The following is a 25,123-nucleotide window of genomic DNA, read 5'->3' as shown; positions in this document are numbered from 1 at the left end:
GCGTACCACTATCTGCATTGCTTTGAGGAGATTCTCCTGATCTCAATTTGCCTGTCCATGGCGAAGTATGTGAACCACTACTAGAGGACACTATAGGTCCACTGATATTGTGACTATTGCATTGAATTCTGTGCAGCATTACCATTTTGTGCATCTACATCAATCATCACATTTATTGGTTTATACCAGCTGCTCATCTCATAAAAAACAACATCTCTGCTCACTGTGAACTTACATGTAGAAGGGTTATAGCATCTATACCCTTTCTGCTGCAGAGAATAACCAATAAAGACGCACTTCTCAACTTTTGGATCCAACTTGGACCTCAACTCATCTGGCACATGGACATAGGCAATGCAACAAAAAATTTTTAAATGAGAAATGTCTAGTTTCCTACCAGTATACATCTCCTCTGGCGTCATGCCATGTATTGTTGCAGTGAGAGTCCTGTTCATTATATAAATTGCTGTAGCAATTGCTTCAGCCCAATAATAATCTGGTAGATCTTTTTCATTTAGCATAGCCCGAGATACCTCTCCAATATGCCTGTTTTTCCTTTCTGCAAGTCCATTTTGCTGTGGGGTATGACTGCATGAATATTGCTGCTTTATGCCATGCTCCTGCAGGAACCTTGCAAACTCATTTGAGAGGTACTCTCCCCCTCCATCTGACCTTAGGCATTTTATTTGCAGGCCTGTTTCTTTTTCAACCATAGCTTTAAAAGCTTTGAAGTGCCCAAACACTTCACTTTTCTTTTTCATAAAATACACCCAAACTTTTCTGCTGAAGTCATCAGTAAAAGTGACAAAATAGTGACAGCCTCCAATAGATGCAGCTTTAGTAGTCCACACATCAGAGTGGATTAATTCCAATGGCTTTTTACTCTCTTGAACATGCCTAGGAAAAGGTTTCCTTGCCTGTTTCCCAAATTGACAGGCTTCACAAACCTTGTGCATTTCTGCAACCTTGAATTTAGGCAATCCTGCAACAATATTTTGGGCTTGCATTGATTTAAGTCGTTGTATATTAACATGACCAATGCGTTTGTGCCAAATATCAGTATCTGCAACTACACCGGTCCCATGTGCAAACATTGCTGCACTCAATTCAGGCATGTCCGCATCCAACGTAAACATCCTGCCCTTCTTCTTTCCTTTTGCCATCAAGCGACCGTTATTTTTCATATCCTCAACAAAGCATCCATGAGGATTAAATCTGACCTGCAAGCCCTGCTCAACCATTTGACCAATAGAAACCAGGTTCTTGGTGATGTTCGGGACATGAAATACATCAGAGAGGTATTTTTTTTTCCCATCCTGCATAGACAAAGGAATTTTACCAATCTGCATAATAGGATGTGCAGTATCATCACCAGTCTCCACAAATCCTAGTTTTTCCATTTTCCTTGCATCTTGCATCCATTCTGCATGACCTGTCATGTGGTTTGACGCACCTGAGTCAACATACCACACATCATTTCGTTCTTCTGCACTTGTCACAGAATTGGTCATATGCTGCACCATAAATAGATGCTCATTCCTATCATCACCCTGTCTACTGGAAGATGCATAATTGCCTTGCTGCAACTTTCCATTCATAATGTCATTCTGCTTTTTGTAGTAGTCCTTAGCCATATGACCCATTTTACCACAGTAGTAGCATTCAACATTGCTGTTTGCATTTTGGCCTCTCTGCCATCTACACGGCCTCTTTGGCTCCCCTTGCCTCTAGAGTTACCACGTCCTCCTGCATAGGACTAGTTTTCTTGAGTTTGCTGCATATTCTGATTTCTACTACGGCCTGCAGATCGGCCTCCTCTACCTCTGCCTCTACCTCTTCCAGCATTTGAGTAGAAGACAATTTCTTTTGAAGTTCCTCCTGAAGAAGATGCACCCCCATTTCTCTGCTCTTCAGAAATTAGAAGAGCAAACAACTCTTCAAAATCAGGAAATTTTTCACGGACGACAATGGATGTCCGGAACTGTGCATAATCCTTTCCTAGACCATTCAAGGTCACAAAAACTAGATCATCATCTTCCACTGGCGACCCAATGGAAGCAAGTGCATCTGCAATTTTCTTCACCTTCATGTGATAGTCATTGATGCTCAAATTTTCTCTCTGCACATTATGCAACTCCTGTTTGAGCTGCATTTTCCTGGCTTGCGTATTTGTGCTGTACATTTTTGCCAAAGTATCCCATGCCTCCTTTGGCGTACTTGCATCCTGAATATGCACAATCATAGAATCTGAAATGTTGATAGACACCCAGTACATAAATTTTCTGGCTCTCTCATGCCATCCTTTAAATGCCTGCATTTCTTGTTGATTGGGAACATTAGGAAGAACTGGTTCTTCTTCATTTCCTGTAATGAACTCCCAATAGCCTTTTCCCATAAGGAAATTCGTCATTCTAAACTTCCATGCCTGGAAGTTGTTCTTGTCAAGCTTTTTAGTGACAATCTGTGAAAGAGAATCAGACGCCATGACAGAACACTACAAAATATTCTGTCACTGCAAAAAACACAGCTTTTGCCTCACACGGGCAGATCTGCAAAACTGACAAAAGTGGTATTTGACCACACAGTCACTTCCTAGTGACGATTTTGCATCAACAGGCAACAAGGATGATTCTGCAACTCCCAATATCTCTGCACACAGGCATACGATGCAATTTCTGCGGCAACTTTTCACCGACCAGCTGAGCAGTGGTCGCACAACAAAAACAGGGTCTTTTTCTGAGTGCCTGCGAAGAACTTCCGCCTTCAAAACGGGCCCCGAAATGGCCTCGAATCAGTAAAATAAAGTCACACCGCGTGAAGGGCATCTCAATCTGAGACAGTGCACTCTTGCACTTCTGGCTGTGCTACCTGCAGAGATTTGCTCCCAAACTCGAAATAGGAAAGCAACACTGGTCCTCTTACCAGGACACCACGAACTTGATTTGCTTTCTTCAGCTCCTTACCACGAACAAGGCTCTGATACCATGTAAAGATAGTGGGAGAGAGGAAAGGAGTCTCACTTGCGGCTTTCTCACATACACAATGGGGGGATACACACAAAGGTGGAGGCTGAAAACAGTTTTCCTCTTCTTAGTTGTGTAAGCCAAAAGAACTCAAGTACAAAGAAATAGAAGAACCCTATATGTGGGTCTCAAACCAAACTCAACTAACTAAGCTGGCATACTAACTAAGCCACAAACTAGAGTAGATAAGGATAGCTGTCATCCAGCTATTATTCGTGGGCGGTGTACCAACCGCATCTGCAGCTAACAAGTCAGTGACATAAATGCATAACAGTCACCCTGGCATATCGCGAGTGGAGCTCGATATCTCAACAAATGGAGCTTAATTTTCCTGCTACTTTGGCTTGCGGGAGTTGCTTAGCATATCACTAGTCATTGTAGTAGAGCATTCCACGTTGGCTATTGCTTGCTACTGCATGTTAGTTGTGAGTAGGACTGCCTTAGTTGCTTGCAATCAGCATATGCTGCTAGAGTCTGTGCCTATTGCTTGAGTGCTAAGTAGAGGTTGCTTTGTCATACCCATTCTAGACTAGTTGATATTCTTTCTGATATTCTCTCTCTCAAGAAGAGAAACTTTCTAAATAGAGTAGGTCTCTATATCTCTCGGTTGTGATATAGAAATAGCTCTCTCTTAGAGAAAAAATAAGAAACTCCCTCGCTCAATGCGTCTCTATTGCTCTCAATGAACAATTCTCAGTCTCTCTCACAATGGAAATTCTCACAATGCTCAGTCTCTCTCACAATGAAAAATCTCAAAGAGGCATGATTGGAGATGAATGAAATCTCTCTCTCGCATGGATGGAAATTTTATTTCATCAATAGAATGAAATAATGAACACTCAAGAACTTTCAGTCTCTCAATCTCTCACAAGGATGGCACCTCTACAGAAGGTGTAACCATGCTCTAACACCATGGAAAAATGTGAGGAGAAGAGTGGGAGCTAAGGAGTGAGGGCAATCTAGATAGTATACCACAAATGACTAATGTACACTATACTAATTGAAAAGAATCAATACATACATACCCCTTTAGGGGTAGGGTTAGGGTTAGGGTTTCCAACCGTTGTGCCTTTTTAGCACTCTTTGTGTTAGTGCTATGCACATATGATCACATGATGTTGACATGAATCCTCATTTGAGATGGATGGCAATGTTAATATGAGATTGGGTCCTTACCATGGACCTCATATTTTTCAATTATCATGAGAACCTATCCCACTAATTAAAGAGAAGTTGCATGCACTATACAAATTGCTAAGGTCGACGGCGAATGTGTTAAGTCCTAAACCAATGCTTGAAAATGAAGAAGAGCAAATTTATGAAAATGGACTCAATGATATGTTCGATGATTGCTCTATCAATGATGTTGATGCCAATTAAAACAATGATGTAGATGACATTGGAAAGTTGAAGAATGAAGCTACAACTCCAATTTAGAAAAGTGCAATTGTATTAAGATTTTCAACAAGCCATCTAATCATGAATGTACAAGCACGATTAATATAGAGAAACACCTCTGTATCAGCACTCTTAAGTAATTCCAAAGCTACTTAATTCATGTCCCTTTCTTAAGAAATAAGGGAATATGATTTTATATCTTTCACTTCTTTGTTTTTCTCTATCTTGTAGGTTACTACAGACAAAATATTTCCACAAAACAATACTCTACCTACATCAAGCGTGGAGGTGATTTCACTAATGGCTTCATTAGGAGTGGAATATAAAAGCTATCATGCATGCCCCAATGATTACATTTTATTCAAATAAAATTTCAAGATCAACACAACTTGTCCCAAATGTGTAAAATCATGCTGCAAAAAGTGATAGCAATGGTCCAAGTAAGGTTTTGAGGCACTTTCCAATCATACCATGATTATAACACATATTTTGATGTTGAAAGTTGGGGTGGCATGCAAAGAATTGGAGTATGGATATGGGATGCTGCTATTCTAGCTGATTGTGAGACATTCAACATACTGAAAGAACATGGCCAATATTAAAAAATGAGCCACGTAATGTGAAGCTGGTACTTGATCTTGATGGAGTTAACACTATTGGAAAACACTTAGCTAATTAGTCTGCATTGTGTGGGTGAGGAATACTCCTATATACAACCATGAAAATGAGAAAGAGGTTTTGACATTTATTGATAATAACATCGCATGTGACAAGGACTCATAAACATACATCAACATGCAAAAAATGCAAAATCATAGATGTTGCTTTAACCCTTCGTGAGACAATGATACTCGCGCCCTTGGAGGTGCCCAGAAGCATCATTATAGAGAAATATACAAAAAACAATATTTTGAAATGTGCAATCTTCCATATGACACATCAACTACCAATGAATGGATGGAAGGATTGAGTTTAGATCGATCAACATACATTCTGTTGATAAGATCTCAACTAACCAAGCGAACTCCATTCCTCAAAAGGCAACCTAAGGACATCTTCACCAATGCTTTGAACAAGAAAATAAGCTACTTGTGGTAATCTAACATGGATATACAAATCATGACGGATCCGTATGTATTAGCCTCATACTGCACATGATATATAGCAAAAATATAGCACAACAATACAAAACTTGCAACATGCTATAAAGGAATGTATCCATAACAACTCCACTACTCAAGAGAGGATGATAAAAATGGAGAATGCCTTCTTACACGCTCAACAAATGAGTGCCCAATTGAGCTTCATTTATAACTTTGTCATTACCTCTACACAGAACATCAAGAGAGTTTCAATTTATAAAGTATAGATGAAAGAGATGTTGGAAAGGTCACCTCCCCATCTGTAAGCCCCCATATAAGGAGAGCATGGGGGAGGGAGACCTTGGGCATTTGCCCAGAGGGAAAAGCTTGGAGAGGGGGTTGTCACATGGGCAATTCCCCACAACAAAGAAAAGAGGGCTAAAAGGGCTACCACATGGGCAGTGGGTAGCACAACAGCCTGGCAGAGGCACAGCAAAGCGTGTGTGTACGATGGGCTGGAACAGGCCCCTAAAAGAGGCACACAGATGGTGGGACAAAGGGCTAGCACACGGTGCATTAATGGCGAGGAAAACCAGCAAGAGTGTTGGCCACATGGAGGGGCTCTGGTTGGGGAGCCAGCCAACCAGTCCTTATGGGCAAACAAAGGGGGTTGGGACCTTGCCTGGAAACGAGGGCTAAAGCCCTTGGAGTATGGGCCAAAGATCCTAGACAAATGAGCCCCATAGGGGCATTTATGGCAGACGAGGTCAGCCAATCTGGTCAGATCTAATAAATCCCCTTGGGGGCCTATAAAAGGAGGGCCTCCAGGCCCTTAGTACTCATCATCTAGAGCAGCCACTCCACCAGCAGAAGGAGCAAAAAAGGGCTACCTTTGGGCCTATAGTCAAGAGGAGAAAGAAGTACCTTCTGTTGCAAACCTAGCTCACAGGAGGCTGTGCCCACCTAGGCTGTGCCCACCAGGAGGTAGTAAGGTGGAGAAGATCATTCTAGACGAAAAGTCTACAGACGCTTGAGGTGGAGCATGCGGGCTCGAGTCGAGAGATATCTGACAGATAGTAGAAGTACCTTGTGGTAAGATCAAAGGACCACACCATTGGTGGGACTCTGGATCTATCTCTTTTGTATTGTGTCCATAGCTTTGGATGAAAATATATTATTTGGGTGGTTTCCATATCTGGCTAGTTCATTGTCCTATTGATGAGTCTGCACATCTATCTGATGCACATTAAGTTAAGAAGTTTGTAATTCCACACCCCACACCACACTGTGTGAGCTCCTGGGCTATTCTATCAATCTTTCATTGTGCGTACCCTCTGTTAATAGATTTCTAACAAGAGAATCTAGAGCTTTAATTATAAAAAGAAAACATTAACTTCAAAAACTACATGCCAATTCCACAAACATTACATGCGAAACAATCATCAACCAGTACATGAAACACCAACACCTGAATGATGTTTGCCTTGCATCCTTTGCAGCTAAAAACAATCACATAAATGGCACAACTAGAAAGCAAAGATCATTTGATTTGTGAACTTTAACAAGGTCGATTTGAACAATTACTATTGTACTATCCATTTAGGAATGATGAAAATGAAGAGCTACTGGCCTTTGGAACATTGAGAGTAGTACAATTGAAAAGAACCTATTTAACTTTGAGTACAAAAAAATGACACAAGGTGGTGATCCTATGGAACAAATTCATAGATGACATTAATATAAAGTACATCCCAGCACATGGACCAAATTGAAGATGACCATGATATAGGACTAGACATGCCAAAGTTATAGAGAAATGCAAGATTAATAAGTTTCACCATATCTACAAAAAGACACGTACTACTAAGTAATGATGAATACTATAGGAAAACAAGATCTCTCAATAAAGAGCAAATGGGATATATTTGATGACGTCTTGCTATGTAAAAGAATCCGGCCCCACGAAACCATACACCTCTCTTTGACTAGCGAAGCTAGAACGGGAAAGACATATATACTACTACTCATTGTCCAAGCTCTAGACACTGGGTGTTACAACCAAGAGCTCCAATGTAATGACACAAACCTACCAAAGTTCCTCACGCTTGCGTACATAAGGAAGGCATTCAACATTAATGGGGTCACTATACATCCCTACCCTCCATATGCTTGTGCATAGCAAGGAAGTGACTTCATTGGCAGGGGGAAAACTAGATACCTAGTGTGCCTTTGTATAAACAAGTACATTTTCTTGTATTTGATGAAATCTCAATTGTTGGAAGGAGAACTTTAAACTTTTCCGACCTTCACATGAGATCTTTTTTGAGGACTACTTTGGAGGTGTCGATATCATCACTTGTGGAAATTTCTGCCAAGCAAAGCTAGTGAAAGATGCATGGGCTTTTAAATCAAACAAGACCACTTTAGACTCCATGGCAAACACATATTGGCAAATCATGTTCAAATGTTTTGAGCTCAAAAGAACAATGAGGCAAAGAGATAATGACTCCATAGAAGCTTTGAATTCATTTAGAAAATGTACCCACATGCAACAACAAATTTACTACATAAACAACAAATGCTTCCACCCACCACCACAAGAGCATATGTTTTTCCTAACCTATTTTACACCAACAGTGAAATGAACAAACACAATTCAAATTGCACAAGGCAAGAGCTAGATACTAAAAGCGATAAACGATTTTTTGCAGACATGTCACAACAAAAAATATTGGAAGACGCAAAGGTAACGGACAGATTGAGAACATACATACAAATAAAGGAGGAATGCTCGTTGAGCTATGCTCAGGAAAGATTAACCAACATGATGGCCTCGTGAATGGAGCATATGTTATTTTCAAAACAATGTCAATGTAGTGGCAAAGACATAGTTTGGATACAATTCTCACAAAAAGAGATAGGGTTTAAAAAAAAGAGAAAAATACAAACATGCTTACAACACAAACATTAATAGAGAATGGACACCCATCTTCCCTATTGCAAAAGAGGTGCAAATAGGACCTTAAAAAGCAAGCATTTTGACCAGACAACAATTTCCAATTCAACCTGCTGCCGCAAGGACAATACACATAGTGCAAGGACTCACTATGGAGCAAGTGGCCTTCTCTCCCAAAGGAGTACGTGCACACAGACTTGCACACACCGCCCTCTTGCGTGTCAAGAAATTGAGAACCTTTACTTGCTCTACCCATTGCGTACAAAAAGAGATGGAAAGAATGAACACCACATCATGATGGAAGACATTAAAAGAGTTGAATTGCACCTCTAAAAAACTCAACATACCAGAAACACAAAATTTAATACAATCAATGTCATTTGCTTACAAGAACCCAATACAAAATTCTATAGCATTCATGACTCTAGAATTTGCATAAAATGTGATGCTATATGAATGTCAAAAGTATGCACTAAATGGAATAGAAATTACTGAGGCACATATATCTAAGATGGGCTAGAAATATGTAATTGTGAACATCTGCAAGCCCCCTTGAATTGGAATTAAAGTGTTCTTAGAGCTCCTCTAGCAAATACCACAAAAAAAACGACATGAAGACAAACGTAAAATATTGGTCGAAGATTTGAACATTGACATGTGTAACACCAATACAAATTTAACAACAATTCACTTATTCATGCGAAGCTGCGATTACTATTTGCATATACATGAACCAGTAACTATCAATGGAAGTCAACTAGATCACATTTGGAGGAACATTCCCACACAACAAACTAAAAGTGAAACTTCATATGCATATTGGACAGATCACTCCATCACTTACATTTGCACATAGAAGCACATTCACCCATCAAGCTCATAGGCTTCAACACTCTTTCAAACAATATCTACATTGTTAGAATACATTAACAACATGAATTTCATTCATGTGGCTTGCCCGGTTGTATACATGGCCTCCGCAAGGGCAACGGAGTTTTGAAGCCTAGCACCCAACCTCTCCTCCTCGAGCCTCAACAAATGAAGCTTGCTCTTTTGGTTAGCCAAATTTGACAAAGATGCCATCGTTTGCAACATCTGCATGGTTTCAACTTATGAGCCTCAGTGTTCATATGAGGCTTGGGAGCCTTTTATAGACTAACACCTTTTGCTAGTTAGATTGGTCAAATGGGAAGGGACAACTGAATTTGAAGGGAACACTTGGATCTCTCATGAGCTCAAGGAGTTGCTCATGCAGCTAGAGGACTACTTCCAATTCTATCTCAACAAGGCTAAGGACAACAACCGCTATGCCCATATGGCATCCATTGCCAAGTGTAATCAGGTGATGCATCCTAGAAAAGTGTTTTTATTTTTACCCATTGAAAAAGGCCAATTCTTTCACGATTGCTAATTCTATTACACCATCTTCAATAAGTATTTTAAAAGAAGAGGTTTGCCCTCAAGGCTAAGGACCAATTGGACTAACCCTGTAAGAGCTAGGCTCTATGTTGAGACTAGATGTACCCAAGATCCATCTTGATCTAGGGATACGAGCGTGGTGTGACCAAGGGTTAGGAATACGCAAAGGCATAGATTGAAGCTAGTAGGAGTTATTTCCAAAAAAAGAAATGCTAATCCAAGAAAGGTAGTGCTATTCTGAGAAAAGCTTGGCTTTGAGGAAAAGCAAGGAATTTGGGGTGTGACTTCTATGAATTCCAACGATAGCAGGAGCTAGGATTACAAGTATAAATCAAGCGATCAATTCAAAAGTGTCCTATGGCCTTAGGTGTCATAGGCTAGAGGCTCAAGCATGTGGTATGGGCTAGACCTTACACTCGAGGACGATTCTAATATTTAGAACCTATGGTTGGGTGGGAACCCACTAGCTCTCCTCCTTGGGGTTTATTCAAGATGGTTAAAGGATATCACATTGGCACCAAAGCAACTCCTGAGTTGTATGAGAATCTAGTATGTCCTCGTGAGAATTTATAGCTCTAACCGCAAAACACTAAGGAAGGAGTGACAAAAGCCTGCAAGCTTCATCTTGAAATCTCCAAAAGTTGACCCATGGATTTTGGGGCAAAGGGCCCCAACGGTGAATTATGGTTAACTTTGGTTTGTCTAAAGAATTGTGATTCAGCCTGGGAATCAAGCTGAGTCGCAGGAGTTCTTGAGCTTGACATATGTAGCTTAGAAGCATGGTGATTGTGTTAGCGCTCCAAAAGATGCCACGTGTCATGACTGGGTGCACCAGGTACGAGAGGATCCCACTCCCTCACCCCATAGCCAAGCATGCCCTCTCTCCCAAAAAGGCCGATGGGATGAGAGAGAGAAGTCTCAACCCTCTTTAAATCCAAGGGATCCAATCCTCCCATATTATTTATGGGATTGGAATCCCACAAATACACGTGTCAACCAGCGCCACAAGGCCCCAATACCTTCATATTGATGAAGCTACAAAAGGGGGTACCAAGGTACATCCCGCAACAATGCACAATCCACCGGTCTAGAATGGCACTGATACCATGTTAGCACTCCAAAAGATGCCACATGTCATGATGGAGTGCACCGGGTACGAGGGGATCCCACTCCCTAGCCCCATAGCCATGCATGCCCTCTCTCTCTCCAAAAAAGGCCGACAAGAGGGGAGAGAGAGAGAGAGAGAGAGAGAGAGAGAGAGAGAGAGAGGAATCTCAACCCTCTTTAAATCCAAGGGAACCAATCCTCCCACATTATTTATGGGATTGGAATCCCACAAATACAGGTACTAGCCAACGACACAAGGCCCCAATACCTTCATATTAATCAAGCCACACAAGGGGGTACCAAGGGTGATTGGCCCATATCCAACAAATTGGAGCCTGAAAGCATAGCTTGGGCTTGGCACGTAAGCAATCAAGAGCTTCTACCCATATCTAGCAAAGGTAGAAAATCATAGTCTTGGAGCTTGGTGAGACAAGCTTGTATTTGTCCCTGTGTTAGCAAATGGCTAAAGGATTGGGCTTCAACAAGCATTACTGCAAGGGATGCTTGGGATAAGTTAGCCTCATCTATTGTCACTTATGGAACCTCAATATTTATTTGACATAAACCATGGAAGTAGCTAGCACAATTATTAAAATTACTCCTTTTCTTATAGATGAGATGAATTACTCCTTTTCAGTCCATGATCCATTGGAACCTAGCTTTAAGAGATACATCACCCCATAGGGTAGCTCAAGTTCCTAAAGACTATTCCATGGTGGATTAGTTTCATTCCCAACTGCTGATGAGAGCTTATCCATCGTCCACCGGACCTATCCTTAAGGGATACATTGGCCCTATACGGTAGCCCAAGTTACTAAAGATTGCTCCATGGTGGATCAGTTTCATACCCAACTATTGAATCCATACGTCATATTCAGTCCTGCCAGACTCCGAAGCGTGCCTGGGATGTTTTGAAGGTGTGCATTAAGCTCGTATTGAGGCCAGAGTCTCGTTTTTGCTGAGAGAGCTTGATTCAGTGCACATGGATGGAGATTATATGGTAGACCATACCATAAAAATTCAGGATCAAGTACGCTAGAATTCTATATCTTCAGAATTCAAAAAGTTTACGCATTGACAAGAATCACAAGATATACCAACAGGAAATGAACTTCTAAGGAAAAAGTGTCTGCATAGATGTTTTTTAAAACCCAGATAGCTTCAACGTAAGTACTTCCACAGCAGATGGTTTGTCAATGGCAGTGCCATTCGTGTTTCATGTCAAATAAGTCCTTCAATGTCCTTGCCAGGCTATATATACAAGGGGCGTGCCTGCCTCAAGCAGGACATTATTTGCAACGTTTGCTGTTACGTGCTTGTATGCACTCAATACACTAACAGTTTGAAGCACAACTTGTATTACCAGACTCTTCTGTGGACTCAAAGCACCCTCTTTGCCAACAGATATTGTTAAATTTTTATGCTTGTTTTGTAAATGGTCAAATCAAGCCTAATTCTTTCTGAACCTATCTCGATCATCTAAACTTCATGTGAAGACACATGCAGAGATCTGTCATTCAGTCATCTGTCAGATGGTTTTCTTAGAGTCACCTTCATGCTATAACCTCGCACTTGATATCAACCACCAAATGACGTATGTGTGGTGCATACCATTTCACTCGCTCAATATGGGCAACGTGGACATTCCACTGATGTTCTGCGAGTTCATAACAGAACCAATTACTAACATGCATAAAGAAATCGAAGCAAGACCAATTTGCTAGAGTTAAAGACACTGAAAAGACTTAAGTAAATTGTGTTATAACAAGTCTCCTCACCTTGGCTTTCAGAGATTTTTTTTATAGACGTACACACATAATCAACCCATTCTTTCTCCTCTGCATCCTTCACATTACCATGAATGTGCAATGTACCACCTTTGTCTCTGTCCAGAAAGAGACAAGTAAACATGTCAGAACAATTCACTTGGATATTCTTGTCCGTTGACCAGCCTGTGATGCTCTTTAAAGAAGACAGACATTACTCCTGCTCACCGCAAAGCTTTCACAGCCACTTCCCAGCTTTGCTCACTTGTTGGTAGAAGCCCCAAGCAGACTCTATCTGCGAGTCCCTGAGAAAGGAAAAGGCCAACTGAGATAGTCATTCATAACGAAATTCAAAGTTACGTCGGAAAGGCATCACCAAAGTCAAAGAAAGAGTGCAGTATAAAAGAGAAATTTCTCATACTTATGAGATAAACTTCATGAAATGAAATGCCTGTAGTACATCCACAGCATGGACACTTGAGAAACTAGACAGAAAATTAAATCCCAGAATCCTCAGTCTCAAGTCAAAGGTTTGACTACGGTGTTACACAAAGCCATTTGAAAGGCAAATCTACCATTTAGAAAGCAAGCAAAAATTAACATCCTATGACTCCTAGCTAGCTTGCTGGCTGCATGGTCACTTTCGAGGTTCGTTGGAAGGGCCCACATGGCCATCAACTCCATGATGTAGACCACTAGGTAAGGTTTTACATCCATTTGCATCAACAAATGCAATGTTGCACTTCTATTTCTTTATCACTCCCCTTTGCTGCATTGCTGACAGATGAGCTTTGCAGTTCACTGTCTAGTGAGCCTATACCAGCTCCCTTCTGCTATTTGGACAGCTAGCACATGTCACAGGTGGGGAACAGGAAATATGAGCTTCGTATTCAATCTCAGCATGAAATACTTGTGGCTGACAGTTAGTTTAATTGCAAATTTGAATTCACATAATTTAGTAGTGCACACCAAAAATTGACTCATGGTCAAGTTTTCTGGATCACTACAGAGGCATCCAAGCGTAAAAGACAAGGACGTTCTCATGGACGTCCTCCTCACCTCCCTCTCAAATAAACTCACTTGGTTGTGATAATATGTGAGAAAGAAAGAAAGACAGAAATTTTATTAGAGTCTTCGAAAGACCGATGGGTCTATGAGACTGAAAGAAAACCTGATACAAACCACAGTAAGGGTGGAGCTACTAAACGAGCATCATCACCCGTGCTAAGTCGTAAATTTAATCATACATAGTCAAATACATCTGGGTGTGAAAGGAAAAAGACTCGAGCGAAGCTGAATCCTCCGTATGTCATGTTGCCCTGGCTGGTGTGTAGCCTGTGATGGGATGTTGGCGTCTGTCAAGGGGTGCCGTGCGTCTTGGTTTCTTGGAGGAGGCTCAACTCAAGACCAGAGCCACCGTGACTCCTGTGGGACCATACGCGAAATCTATGAAATTGATTTTCGACCATTTAGTATTTTCATTCTTGATGTAAAATGGTTTAGAACTATTTATGACGGTCCCCATGTGACAGTGAGGAAAGACAATAGTGGTTTCTTTGCAATAGACTCCACCAAACTTTGGACTGTTGGACCGATGAAAGTGATACTTTTGTTCTTCCCGAGCATTGTGAGCAGGTACATACTAATGATTTAATTATTTGAATCTTTTGTTTTTAAAGATCAATTGGTACATGTACTTAAGCATAATTTCATATAATTGATGGCATTTGGCACCCATCTTCAATATAGATTGTTTTTCATCCAGATTGTTTTGATCCAAGATGGTGGTACCTGATCCAAGTTGCACCACGAAGTAAGCAAACTTTTGAAGATAGAGATGTGGATATGGAGATACCACTACCAATGCCGGATCCAATTGATCTAGATGGATCTAGCGAAGAAGATGAAGATCACAATATGAGCCAAGAGGAAGATGGGCATAATGACATCATACGGGAGGAAGATGGAGATCACGATATTGAGGAAGAAGATGATCATCATCAAGAATCACTTGATTTTATTGAAGAAGATGATCAAGTCCTAGGTGAATGTACGATGCCAGAGTACGATGATGATATAGGAGATCAACTCGGTATAGAGTTGGAGATAGACATGTTTGGCGCACTAGACTTGGCTCACGATGAAGCCGTTGATGTATGCTCCTCCGACTCAACCTCCTGACAGTTGCATAATATGCATATGCGATGCTCCCTAGGGATCCCCTCTACTTTGCTACTCTCCCCTCAGCTTTGCCGCTGTCTATGCAGAGGTGGTGTGATGATATCCGAAACTGTCCGATGGAGATCCGTAGTGAGTGAGGCATGTGTAGCTCAGTGTACCCTGGTAGTGTGATGAATCCCTCCTCTGAAATACGAAGACAATAATGTCTGTAGAAGCTCAGCTTCATTGGAAGCTCCCTCAGCTCCAACCAGGTCCTAAAGGTGTTTAGCTGCAGGAGATCCTCTCGAATGACCTGGTTGGTGTGTGGCCTGATCGGGATGGTAGGTGGGAGTACCGGGGGGGCATCCAAATTGTACTGAAAAGGAGGTATCCTATCGATGTGAAACCCCAATCTCACAAACCATCTGTGAGTCTGTGCTGCCAACCTCATGGAGGAATTGAGAGCCAACCATGGCAACCTCTGTCTCCCTGATGTGCAATCCCCATATGATCTAACCTGGTGTAGATATGTGATGGTCTGAAAGGTTGCATCTAACTGGTATGGAGAAGCACCAAACTCGGCCTGAATGATATGATGTGGTACAGAAGGTTTCCCCCCGATCCCGTGAGAGCATAAGGATCTGCAGGCGCTCCACCTGTGTCCACACTATATCTGACATGTCCGGCCCCCAATAAGGATTGCCATACATAGCAGCTGGTCGAACCAAGGAGTTGAAGAGACGAGCCTTGGTCAGAGGGTCCTGGAAGTGGGAGTGGAAGCACTGTCTCTCTAGCCGAGCCAGTGAGGTGTATCCCTTGCTCAGTCTGGCTTGCATCGCTGGTCTCATCGTGAAGATCGAGCCGGAGAAGATGATCCCCAAGTAAGTGTATGAGGATACGATCTCAACTGGTGATCCACCGAAAGTGAACTGCTCCCGATGCATGGCTGCTCGAGAGGTGTTAAAGATCATGACCTTGGTCTTGCCAAGGTTGACCTCCAAATCATGTGATACACAAAAAGCATGCAGTGCATCCAGGTGTCACTGGAGCCCCTCCGGTGTGGACGACAAGAGTGACACATTATCTGCATAAAGAAGAATCCGGATGATGATCCTGGCAAGTGAGCAATTGCTCCCTCTCGAAGCCCCCATGAAAGTCTCAACCTCGTCAATGTAGAGGCGAAGCAGGATTGGTGATAAGGGACAACCCTGTTTGACCCCTATGGTGCTCAAGATCTCATCTGTCCAACTTGCGCCTGTCTGAACTCAGACTGAGACTCTCTCATAAAGTGCCATGACTGCCCATATGATCTCCTGGACAAATCCCAGTGCCTGTAGGCGTGTGATGAGTCAAGCTCGAGGTACTGTGTCAAAGGCTTTACAGGAATCCACAAAGCAGCAATATACCCTCTCCTTCCGTGATCTGGCCTTCTCTATGACACTCCTGAGTGTGAGTATGTGATCCATAGTCCCATGGTCTCGCCTGAAACTGGCCTGACCCTCTGCTCTGGGCTCTCTCATCTCTGCGGACAGGCTGACCGACGCATCCAATACTGCTGCATAGATCTTGGACATCACCTGTTCAATCATGATAGTCATGGAGTTACTCGGGTCCATGGGATCCCTTGCCTTCTGGATGGGGGTGATGATGTTGAGTGTCCAAGTGCGGGGGAAGCCAAGGCAAACAGTGTCATTGAATAGCTTTGCTAAGATCGGGGCTAACTTGTCGATCCCATATGCGATAAACTCAATGCATAGCCCCTCGTGGTCCTTAGCTCGACCATTGTGCAGTTTCAATGTCGCGTCCTTTACTCCCCCTCTGGTGAACAACGTGCAAGTGGTGGGGCGAGGTGTGTCTATGAGATTTGGAGTAGACTGGTGTGGGACATCATAAAGATGGCGTGCATATGTGTGCCAAACTCTCATGTCGGTGAGGGGTGATGGAGACCTACGCTCAAGGAATCTCCGCCAAAATTGCGAGCTGTTGTTGTACAAGATGTTCAACAACTCCTCCTCATTTCAAAGAAGAAATGCCTGCTTCTTTCGACGTACGAGACGTCGGTACTTGCGTACCGTGTTTGGTGTGTTTGGGAGGTGACACTTGGTTTCAAGTCGGAGTTGTTGGCGATAAGCCTTGCACTCCGCATTGTACCAGTTGTTGCAAGGTACAGAACCAAGAGGTGGTGGTCTAGTGGACCGTGTGGTGTTGGGGAAAGGCTTGGAGGGCAACCTCATGGAGTCTACGACTAATCAGGGCAGCACGGTCCTCTATGAGTGGTATGTGATCGATGTAGGTTAGGAGTCTATTTAGGTATCCAGAGTAGGCAGGGGAGAGGCTGTGATCAAAGTGTATGTCGTGGTAGGTGTCGTGCATTATATGTGGTGTGTGTGGTGTGTGTGTGTGGTGCATCCAGGCGTCACTGGAGCCCCTCCGATGTGGACGACAAGAGTGCCACATTATCTGCATAAAGAAGAATCCGGATGATGATCCTGGCAAGTGAGCAATTGCTCCCTCTGGAAGCCCCCATGAAAGTCTCAACCTCGTCAATGTAGAGGCGAAACAGGATTGGTGATAAGGGACAACCCTGTTTGACCCCTATGGTGCTCAAGGTCTCATCTGTTCAACTTGCGTCTGTCTGAACTCAGACTGAGACTCTCTCATAAAGTGCCATGACTGCCCGAATGATCTCCTGGACAAATCCCAGTGCCTGTAGGCGTGTGATGAGTCAAGCTCGAGGTACTGTGTCAAAGGCTTTGCGGGAATCCACAAAGCAGCAATATACCCTCTCCTTCCGTGATCTGGCCTCCTCTATGACACTCCTAAGTGTGAGTATGTGATCCATAGTCCCATGGTCTCGCCTAAAACTGACCTGACCCTCTGCTCTGAGCCTCTCATCTTTGCAGACAGGCTGACCGACGAATCCAATACTACTGCATAGATCTTGGATATCACATGTCCAATCATGATAGTCATGGAGTTACTCGGGTCCATGGGATCCCTTGCCTTCTGGATGGGGGTGATGGTGTTGAATGTCCAAGTGCAGGGGAAGCCAAGGCAAACGTCATTAAATAGCTTTGCTAGGATCGGGGCTAACCTGTCGATCCCATATGCGATAAACTTAGTGCATAGCCCCTTGTGGTCCTTAGCTCGGGCATTGTGCAGTTTCAATGTCGCGTCCTTTACTCCCCCTCTGGTGAACAACGTGCAAGTGGTGGGGCGAGGTGTGTCTATGAGATTTGGAGTAGACTGGTGTGGGACACAATAAAGATGGCGTGCATATGTGTGCCAAACTCTCGTGTCGATGAGGGGTGATGGAGACCTACACTCAAGGAATCTCCGCCAAAATTCCTTGGAGTTATTGCTGTACAAGATGTTCAGCAGCTCCTCATTTCGATGAAAAAATGCCTGCTTCTTCCGACGTATGAGACGTCAGTACTTGCGTACCGTGTCTGGTGTGTTCAGGAGGTGACCCGAGGGGTGCCGGTCAACAACCTACTATCTCAAACCACGGCCCATTTTTCCTCCTTGCGGGCAGCATCCCGCTGTTGGAGAAGAACTCGTCACTCTTCAATCTATAGTGGTGTTAAATCCTCATCCATGGACAGGGTGGGATGCTCCCGTACAATGGCTCGACGTCGGAGTGTCGCTAGTCGAGCATGTGAATCTCTGAAGCGGGTGACTAGGGGCTGCTCTCGGTTGGGGTCTCTCCCAACACGCCATGCTCCCTCTATGCTGTGGTGTGGGACCCCCATGGTGGTGGTCACAAAGGCGATGGCCTCCTTCATGGGCGTTGTCGTGGTGCTGGTGCTGTCTCGCGTGATCCCTCGTATCCGGATGTTGAGGACCTTCGAAGCCCTTTGCTGCTGCTCCTGTATGGCGATTGAAACGGTTGCCTTGTGGGCTCCCCTTTCGCCACGTCCACCCATCTAGTCGTCTCTGCTATAGCCGACTGTATCATGGCTATCTGTGCCTCCATCTCTGTTACTGGGGTCCCTCTAGGCACTGCTCTCACGGTCCCAAGCTCCTCTCGGAGCTGTGTGATGTCGTGTCTGAGCCCCTGGATGTATCGGGCTTGCTCTTGAGTGTAATGTGTCAGATCTGCCTGACGGGCCTAGATGCTATGTATCTCACCCACTAGGGAGTCCCAAGCATCTGGTGGGAGCCTAAGATATCCTGGTCCAAGTGGGAACTCGATCTCGAGAGGGGTTGGAATGAAGGTGGGCTGCTGAGGTTGTATTGGTGTGTAGGAGTAGCGAGGCCAGACGAGGCGATGGAGGGTGGCTGACTGAGAGGTAGAGGGGATACGAGGGAGAAGTACTGTGGAGCCGTGGTTGATGGGGCTCTTGGGGGAGGAGGCCTGTGATGATGATGCAGGAGAGGGAGAGGGGAGAGGGGGCGTAGATGATGAGGCGGATGCGGATGATGGTGACAAAGTGGTGGTGGTAATCATAGTGGTCGAGGCTGTGGTGAGCGGCATGGGGTTCGGGTGGGCCCCGTTCTTCTGGGCCGTGGTGTTGTCCACTATCAAACCGCTCCGGTTGCTGCGTTTGTTGAAGTCCTCCAAGTTGAGTTGCTTTTGTGTTTTTACCTTGTCACCGTTCCCCTTCCCCATCTCCTCGTGTATGTATATTTGGACTCAAGGGTCTCCCGCCTAAGTGAGTCCCTATCCTCATCTCCCTTTGTCCTTCATTATGGTAGAGGGCTGGGGTCAAAGGTCAAAGGTCCTCCAAGAAGAAGGAAGCCAAGCCAAGCTCAGGTTCAATCACACCTCGAAGGGTCTGGTCATCAGCCGGACTATGAGGGGGGAGGGGGGGGGCGCTGTAGTAGTCGAATTGAGAGGAGGTCTATCCCGTGGGTGTTTGGGGCCACTGCGACTTGTAGAAAGCCAAGCGGAGAGGGAGATGGTGAGCTAATGTGCAGCAGCCCAGCAGTGATTGGAGCAGAGATGAAGCGGGGAGCTTGGAGCAGGGCTGACGCAATGGAGCAGGGCTGCACGATAGAGCAGGGCTGACACGATGGAGCAGTGTGCTGGTGCGATGGCAAGGCAGCATTAGCATCAAGAAGCGACGTGAGCAGCAAGCAAGAAAGCGTGAGCAAGTGGCGTGAGCAAGAAGGCAGCAGACGGGCGAGGCGGAGCAGCGGGCTATGGCAAGGCTATGGCGAGGCAATCTAAGCTCAAGAATAATTCACGCACATGGAAAGGAAAAAGATAAACTAGATCTGAGTATAGATATCTAGAACTTATTCTTTTGTTGCAACATGAAGAAGACCTATTTCACCAATAAGAATTTTTTCTCTGATGAAATGACACTTCTCCTTGAATGTACTTTGTTATCGAATGAAACACTGGGTTCTTAGCTAGTTGTATACTGCTCATATTATCTAAATACATCATTGTTGGATCTCCTAAAAGGGTTAAATCCTTGAAATAAGTCAACAACTTCGCATGTCACATTTGTTGATCCTTGGCATTTTGCTGTTGTTGATAATAAATAAACAGTCATTGTTTCTTGCTTTGCCATGATAAGGCTGCTGAACCAAGACTAAATGAATATCCACTGGTGTATTTTTTGTCATCCAAATTATTGGCCCAATCAGCATTGGTATATCCATAGAAGTCTAGATACAATGATCTGGCATAATTGACACTACAATTACATGTGCCCTTCAGAAATCTAATAACTAAACTAGTTGCATCAACTTGATTATTCATGGAACTTTGCATAAATTGGCTGAGAACACCACTGCAAACGAATTTCTGGTACTGTCAAGTCGATTATGATATCAATGAGTTGTGTATTGTTGAAGACCTCTATTTGGACATCTGTTCATAAGCTAATAATTCTATGTTAGATTCTATGACCATTGGCACTGGTTTGCAGTCATGCATACGAAACTATCCAAATCTTTCTGGGTGTACTTTCGTTGTGTCAAAATGATGCCATTTTCACTTCTTAATATTTAGATGCAAAGAAAATAGTGGAGAACTCTCATGTCCTTCATACCAAATTCAGATGTGAGATATCGTTTGCCTTCAAATTTGAGCTGATCAATATAAAGCAGAACAAGTACTATGTCTTCATGATGTAGAGTAATGAATCTAAATCCAATGGTTAAAAATCCTGTGTGGTAACAACGTGCATCTAATAAACTTAGCAATAAGTATGTTCTTTCTCTCAAGAACCCAATTCTGATTTAAAGTGTATCAACAAGTAAACAACCTTTTAGTCTCCTAGTGCTTGCAAAACGCATAAATTTGTCTAATTTACAATTACCTCCATTGTCCCATAAAAGAATTTTAATGTGTTTCCTAGTCTACTTTTCAACAAGTTCTTTGAACACTTTGAAAGCATTAACTGTATCTTCAAACAATATTTTTTTAAAAATCACCAATGAAAGTGAAGAAATACAAGCTTTGTTGAGGAGAAGCACTCAAAGAAGATTTGCGCAACTGTGAGAACATAAAATGCATCACCAATGCTGGTTGCAAGACCTGTGTTACTGCGCAATGTGATATTCCAATTGCTTTCATTTTATACCATGTGTAATCACCCAATTGCTTTTCTTGTACATTTTTTAAAGGATGCAATTCTGAAAAACGAATCCTATTGTGAGTGATGTGATTTTATTGTGCCCTTAACTTCCGTTCATGATTCCTTTGGGAGGCAATTACTCACATACACTATTGTTCTACTGCTTTCGCCTCGAAAAATTTGAGTGCATGCTTGGGGAAGCAATAATCACATACACTATCGTTCTATTGCTTTCGCCTCGAAAAATTTCCGAACTACTTGTTCGCAGCTTACATAACACAGTTTCACAAATTACCAAATTCTTCTCCACAACACCACGTGTTCTAGAGTATCTTCTATCAAGGTATCATTGCTCTTGCAAAATTCTACAAACTCGTGAAGTACTCTCTGCTACTGCCACTTCTCAAGCATTTCAGATTCCTTCTTGACTAAGCTTTTGCCATTTGCTTTGAAGGCTTTGAACATTTCAAAAGCCTTCGACCAGCTCCTAATGATGGTGCGTCCAACATGTATCTTGGAATATTTGTGTGAATCAAGTCCAATGGATCACGTTTCCTAGTTCATCCTTTGGTAGGAAGTGTTAATTACCATATACACATCCTTCACAAAATCCTCATTTACCAATCTCTGGTAGATCTTTATGTAAGAATCACAATGATTGGAACCTAAGGTATACGAGCCTTTGATACCACAAATTTACTTCATTGTGAGCAATTGTGCATATTGTTATGTCACTTTGCATCACTGCTACCTTGTACACTATACCACCTCTCATACCATGTGCAAGAATTCCATTTCAATTATGCAGTTCTTATTGTTAAAAAGAACCTTGATTCTTTCATCATTGATTCTTGACATAGATATTTAATTTTTTGATGACAAATGTTTCTCTATGATCCATGAATTAGTATCTCATATGTCTTCAATAGATAACTTGCTATCATCACCAACATAGATGCTCAAAGGTTTATGTAATGGCTTCATTGCCTTGAAACAATCATTTTGAAGCTCATGTATAGAGATGCTCTAGAATCTATGTATGAATGTCTAAATCATATTATCTAGTAGCCAAAAATGCCAAGAGTGCACTATGAAGTGTATTCTCTTATCGAAATTAGCGGCTTCAAATGTGTAAGAAATGATCTCTATAGAAGCCTTACTTCACCGCGAGTTCACTCCATCCCAACTAGGTCCGAAATAGGTGTAGCTGTAATAGATCCTCACGGATAACCTGGCTGACCTCGTGTGATATGAGGGGAGAAAACAAAGCATCCATGCTATACTGGCAGGGAGGTAGTCTATCCATGTGCAGCCCCAGAGCAACCGAATACAGAGAGCAGTTTACTTTTGACGAGGCTTTAGCTAAGATTGTTTCATCCTGGGGTTCTATTTTCAAGACCTATCTTCACATGAGACCGGCGATGCAGGACCGCCTAAGTAGAGGTTACACTTACTTGGCCTGACTGGTAGACAATGCTTCCACTCGCATTTTCAAGACCCGCGGACCAAGGTTCTCCTTTTCAACTCCTTGGTCCGACCTGCGGACATGTACGGTAGCACTTGTTGGGGACCAGACCTCTCCGACACAAAGTGGGTTCCAGTGGAGAGATTGCAGGTTCTCCTACTCTCACGGATGATACACAGCAAGCCGTCTGTCCCTCATCAGATCATCCAAGCTGAGTTTGCGGCATCTCCTCTGCAATTAGATGCAGCATTCCAAACTATCACTTATCTCTACCGAGTGCGCGCATACGGCTCATGTACCACAAGGCGACGTAGGCACTAGCATCTTCTATGGCACTAGCAGCTCAAGGTGATCAGAGATGTTGGTATGTATGCACACGCGAGTGGTTTGAGAGATTGGGTTTTCATATAGACAGGTTGCCACCCTTCCAGTACAGCATTGACGCTCCATTTGTCCCGTTCTGGGGCAACGAATTCAACCCAATCATCCGAGAGGATCTCCTACAGCTACACACATTCAGAACCTAGCTAGCATAGACAGAGCTCCCTATGAAGCTTAGCTTCTATCGAGACCACTGCTTGCACATTCCAGCAGCGGGTTTCATCATTCCACCAGGATACACCCAAATCCACCTATCACATTCACTCAAGATTGCCCTTGGACAGTTACGTGTGTCATCGCACCGGCTTCATATCGAGAGCGGGAGTGCAGAGGGGATACCCAAGCAGAGTCACATCTGCACATTATGTGAGCACCATGAGGTGGAGTCAACGAAGCACTTTCTTTTCCGTTGCCTAGTCTACTAAGAGATTCGTGGACGATACCATTGCCTTTTCAAAGACGGGTTCGAGGGCCTCTCTAGACGACTCCTATACCCAGACCAAAGATGCATGGCAGCTTTTACTCACGAGGCGGTTTGGCATAGAGATCGTCTCATCAAATCGAGGAGACAGAAGCAGGGGACCGTGCCCGGCCCATCTTAGAGTACGATCATAGAGGTCTTCTAGGCAAAGCAAGTTGTTGTCACGATTAGCAGGAGAGGCAGAGACCCTGAGACCGAGACGCGGCATACCAGGCAGAGGACAGACGCACAAATCACACTCACTGACATCTCCTTCTTCAAGTCTGGGATGCAGCCGACCGGGGTTACAGTGACGCTTGTCAGATGCCGAGTAGCCGCCAAGAGGACACGACAAGTTACTCATCCAAATAGCAGATAGCGATCCATTACTCGCTTCCTGCCTGCACTGCCTAGTCCGCCATCAGGTGTATCTTGATGCTCTATATGCCTATTGTATTGTATTGGATCAGACTGTGTCTCAACATGAGGATGATGATGCCAAGATGGCTGCTTAGGTTTTTTTAGTGGGCATGTACTGTGATATCACTGACTATGTCTACACAGTTTTCTAGCATGGGTTAGGATGCTCGCTTAGTAGCTCCACCCTTTTGCTCAATGTATTAGGTTTTTCTTCAGTCTCATAGACCCATCGGTCCTTAGCAGACTTTAATAAACTTGCTTTCTTTCTTTCTTTCTTGCTGTCATTACACGTACGATCCCGTCTCTTCAATGCTCTTATTGCAAGAACGTGAGGTCACCATTCAAATATGTCCTAATTCCCCTTAGTGGGCCCTTATGCTCATTTAGAAAGAGCATCACCAATGACAATATATACACCTTAATTATATCACTTTATACACAATTACTTTGTGCAGATTAATCATTAACAAAATGATCCTATCTACAAGCAGATAAAAAACAAGGCACACACATAGTCGCATGAAAACCCATTTCGTCCTGTTCAAAACCTCGAAACCTGAAACAGACGAAACGTTTCCAAATAGGACGAAACGCTCTAAACGTAACCTTTGTTTCACCCATATCAAAATAAACGTTTTTGCCCCATTTTTCCTAGAATCCAAGGTGTTTATGCTTTGAATTTCCTTTTAGTATCTTGACTTATATTTCTCTTTGTTCACTCTAGCTTAAATATAACATATCTTTTTGTCCCTATAAGGGTATATATTAAGTATCAATTCGAAACCTATCCATTTTGTACGAAAAGCCGAAACGAAACGAAACGAAACTTGTCGAAACGATGAAACAATGAAACAAACAAAATGTTTCTTGTGACTATGGGCCGCACACATGACCATAACAAACATAAGAAAATGCTTCTAAAAACACACTTCTTAGGCCATTGGAAGGATTTA

At 43.2% G+C, this 25,123-nt stretch overlaps 1 protein-coding gene across 2 annotated transcripts in view; it reads right to left on the bottom strand.

The window, feature by feature from the left end:
* Nucleotides 1-12,117: 12,117 nt before the first annotated feature.
* LOC147894087 (Met-10+ like family protein / kelch repeat-containing protein) overlaps nt 12,118-25,123 on the bottom strand; it is a 101,865-nt gene continuing 88,859 nt past the window's right edge. For both annotated transcript variants that reach the window (XM_087384987.1, XM_087384988.1), the window contains 3 exons: nt 12,980-13,056; nt 12,764-12,870; nt 12,118-12,642 (listed from right to left, as the gene is read on the bottom strand). In XM_087384987.1, coding sequence (XP_087241113.1) covers nt 12,539-12,642; nt 12,764-12,870; nt 12,980-13,056 — 288 coding nt within the window. In that variant the 3' untranslated portion in view covers nt 12,118-12,538. The remainder of the gene's footprint in view (nt 12,643-12,763; nt 12,871-12,979; nt 13,057-25,123) is intronic.

The sequence above is a fragment of the Dipteris shenzhenensis genome, chromosome 14 (genome assembly GCF_047967505.1).
Source record: "Dipteris shenzhenensis isolate YYH24624 ecotype China chromosome 14, Dip_SZ_1.0, whole genome shotgun sequence".
Lineage (NCBI taxonomy): Eukaryota > Viridiplantae > Streptophyta > Polypodiopsida > Gleicheniales > Dipteridaceae > Dipteris > Dipteris shenzhenensis.
Note: the sequence above shows the minus strand (reverse complement) of the source record. Positions and strands in the feature narration are given on the sequence as shown.